The 3,891-nt window shown below is 38.4% G+C and overlaps 1 protein-coding gene across 1 annotated transcript; it reads left to right on the plus strand.

Annotated features, from left to right (window-relative positions):
- The first annotated feature begins 217 nt into the window (after positions 1-217).
- LOC141493992 (thymosin beta-15A homolog) lies at positions 218-746 on the plus strand. Its single transcript, XM_074195197.1, has one exon. The coding sequence runs from the start codon at positions 264-266 to the stop codon at positions 399-401; it is 138 nt and encodes a 45-aa protein (XP_074051298.1). The 5' UTR covers positions 218-263; the 3' UTR covers positions 402-746.
- The last annotated feature ends 3,145 nt before the right edge of the window (positions 747-3,891 follow it).

Genomic DNA, 3,891 nt, shown 5'->3' on the forward strand with positions numbered 1-3,891 from the left:
GAGTGAAAGGACAAAGAAAAGTACAAACAGAGATGTAGGCTGGAAGGTCATAAAGAGTTTGTAATTACATCTATGAATGTGAATAGGATGAACTTTCATAAAGCAGAAGTGGATAACAGCAGATTAAAAATCAGAATCCACCTCTTCTGCGGATCCTGCCGGGCGCCAGCTGACTCCTCCAGAGGCTCCGAGGCGGTGCAGCAGCGGCGCAGCAGCGGCAGCGGCGGCAGCCGGCGCGCCGGGCACCCAGCAAGCCAGCCAAAATGTGTGACAAACCAGACCTCTCCGAAGTGGAGAAATTTGATAAGAATAAGCTGAAAAAGACCAACACAGAAGAGAAAAACACTCTTCCTTCCCAGGAAACCATCGAACAGGAGAAGGAAAGCGCCAAGTCTTCCTAGGGATGGGGCCTCCCTTCCTAGCAACAGAATCGAGAGCTTCCAGAATATATTGTTTCGCTTTTGTCTGTTTGCTTTAGTTGTTCAGTATTTTAGGCTGCTTTCATCTCCTTACCCAGTGTTGCCCAGCCATGTCCATCATGTGCTTATCTGAAGAAAGAGCTGATTCACGAAAGGAAAATAAGAAAGCCGTTAACAATACTAAAAGGGTTAACAAAGAAAGTGGGTAAATGTGCAGACCATTGATCATCACTTAGGCTTATGCCTCATTTCACTCCCCTCCTTTCCCCTCCCTGCCCCACTTCATTTTCTGTTCACTGCTTTATAGGGTGAATAAGTGTTTTTCTTGCCTTTACAATATTACATTTTCTTCTATACTTAATATAATATCTAATAAGAAATAAGTGTAAAAATTGTGGTGGAAAAAAATCAGAATCCAATAATATATTGTTTACAAGAAACACATTTGAAGCAGAATGATACACACAGAGAAAGGGTAAGGTATACTATGCTTCAGGTGAAATGAAAAAAAAGAGCAGGGAAAGCTATCCTGATCTCAGACAAAGCAAGAGCATTAAGAGATTCCTAAAAATGAAGTAATTTCAAAACTAAACATGTGTGTATTCAAGTGGCATCACATCCAGATTCTTAGAGGAGAAGGTAAATGAGTTACAGGAAGACATAGACAGCAAAACCATACTGGTGGGGAATCTCAACCTTCCTCTTTCAGAATTGGATAAATCCTGAAAGCTAAGAAGGAAAATAGAATGTTAGAAAAGTTAAATATCAGAGACATCTGGAGAAAATTGAAAGGGGATAGAAAGGATTACACCTTTTTCTCTGTGGTACATGGCACCAACACAAAAACTGACCATGTATTAGAGCATTAAAAAAGACACAATCAAATGCAGGAAGGTAGGAAATATTAAATGCATCATTTTCAAATTATGATGCAATAAAAATAACATGTAATAAAGGGGTATAGAGATTAAAAATTAGTTTTTAAAAAATGAATGTATCAAACAACAAATTATAGAAATAATTAATGATTTCATCTAAGAAAATGATAACAAGGAAAGAACATACCAAAATTCATGGGATACAACCAAAGTAGTCATTAGGGAAAATTTTATATTTCTTAAAAAGCTTACATGAATAAAACAGAGAAAGAGGAGATCAATGAATTGGGCATCCAACTAAAAAGACTAGAAAAAGAACAAATTTAAAATCCTCAAACACTAAATGAGAAATTCTGAAAATCAAAGGAGAGATTAATAAAATCAAAAGAAAACTATTGAATAGATAAATAAAACTAGGAGTTGGATTCATAAAAAAATAAATAAGCCTTTAGTTAATTTGATTTTTTTTTTTAGCTTTTGCAAGGCAAATGGGGTTAAGTGGCTTGCTCAAGGCCACACAGCTAGTTAATTATTAAGTGTCTGAGACTGGATTTGAACTCAGGTACTCCTGACTCCAGGGCTGGTGCTCTGTCCACTGTGCCACCTAGCCACCCCAAATTTGATTTTTTAAAAACAAAAAAAACAAATTACCAGTATCAAAAATTAAAAAATTAAATTCACCTTGAGGAGGAAATTAAAGTAATAATTCATGGCTATTTTTAAAAAATTATTATTTATTTGTTCTCATTTTGTGAAAATAATGTTTTTTATACATTAATAAAATATTCTTGTTTAAGAGTAAACAAGAGAAAAAAATTAAAATTAAAAAAATAATAGTAATAATTGTAGGTATGGCCAGGTGGTGCAGTGGACAGAGCACCAGCCCTGGAGCCAGGAGCACCTGAGCCCATATCTGGCCCATACAACCAACAATCACCCAGCCATGTGACATGTAAGCCACCCCAACCCCACTGTCCTGCAAAAACCAAAAAAGAAAAAAAAAAGAAAAAAAATCCCCAAAATAAAATAAAATAGTAATAATAGTAGGGGTGGCTGGGTGGCGGACAGAGGACTGGCCCTTGAGCCAGGAGCACCTGGGTCCAAATCTGGCCTCAGACACCCAACGATCACCCTGCTATGTGGCCCCAGGTAGGCCACCCAGCCCCATTTTCCCTGCACCCTACCAAAACTAATAATAATAAAAAATGTGCTTCAGTCTGTGTTCTAGCACCACCAACTCTGTCAAGGGTAGATCACATTCTTTATGATAAGTCCATCAAAAAAGTTACTTCCATATTTTCCCACTGTTGCCATTGCTGATCACAACTCCCTCCTTTCATATTTCTCCACTACCATGTACTATATTTCCTCTCTCCTTTCACTCTGACTCTGCTGTAGGGTAGCTGAGTGGCACAGCAGACAGATCCCTGGCCCTGAGGCCAAGAGGCCCCGAGCTCCCATACCACCTCTTAGGCCCAGCATCCACCTGGCCCTATGGTCCCAGGCAGGCCATCCAATCCCAGTCCCTTGCAAGAAGTAAAAAAGAAAATGTGTTATATCTGACTACTCTCCCCCCGTGGTTCATCCTCTCCTCCTCATTCACATCCCCACTCCATCCTCCTGTCCCCCCCTCCTTCTTAAATGAGATGTCTATACCCCATTGAGCGTATATATGTGTATATATATATATATATATATATATATATAATTATATATATATATATGCTGTTTTCTCTCCTAGCCACCTCAGATGAGAGCAAAAATTTCCTCATTCCCCCTTGCCTTCCCCCCTTCCATATCATTGCAATAGCTCATTGTAATAAAGAAAAATCTTATTATATGAAATATCTTAGCCTATTCCCCCCTCCTTTTTCTTTTGCCCATTACATTTCCCTTTTTTCTATTGACTCCATTTTTACACCATATTTTGTCCTCAAAATCAGCTTTCTCCTGTGCTTCATCTATAAAATCTCCTTGTACCTGCTCTGTTAATTGAGAAGGTTCATATGAGTGTTATCAGTGTCATTTTTTTAAAACAGGAATACATCATCATTAAGTCCCTCATATTTTCCCCTTCTCCTCCAATCTCTATGCTTCACCAGAGTCCTGTATTTGAAGATCAAACCTTCTATTCGGCTCTGGCCATTCCAACAGGAACATTTGAAATTCCCCTGGTTCATTGAAAGTTCATCTTTTTCCCTGGAAGAAGACATTCATTTTTGCTGGGTAGTTGATTCTCGGTTGCATTCTAAGCTCTTTTGCCTTCTGGTATATTATATTCCAAGCCCTACGAGCTTTTAATGTAGTTGCTACTAAGTTCTGTGTGATCCTGATTGCAGTTCTATGGTATTTGAATTGTGTCCTTCTGGCTGCTTGTAATATTTTCTCTTTGACTTGGGAGTTCTGGAACTTGGTTATAATATTCCTAGGGGTTGGTTTTTTGGGATCTCTTTCTCAGGGGGATCAGTGGATTCTTCCATTTCTATTTTGCCCTCTGCTTCTAGGATATCAGGGCAATTTTCCTGTAGTAATTCTTTGAAAATGATGTCAAGGCTCTTTTCCTGATCATGACTTTCAGGTATTCCAATAATTTT

The sequence above is a fragment of the Macrotis lagotis genome, chromosome 7, assembly GCF_037893015.1.
Source record: "Macrotis lagotis isolate mMagLag1 chromosome 7, bilby.v1.9.chrom.fasta, whole genome shotgun sequence".
In the NCBI taxonomy this organism is placed as follows: domain Eukaryota; kingdom Metazoa; phylum Chordata; class Mammalia; order Peramelemorphia; family Peramelidae; genus Macrotis; species Macrotis lagotis.

What these genes read in the sequence shown, in the direction of transcription:
- LOC141493992 (XM_074195197.1), top strand. Translation starts at nt 264, where the DNA reads ATGTGTGACAAACCAGACCTCTCCGAAGTGGAGAAATTTGATAAGAAT.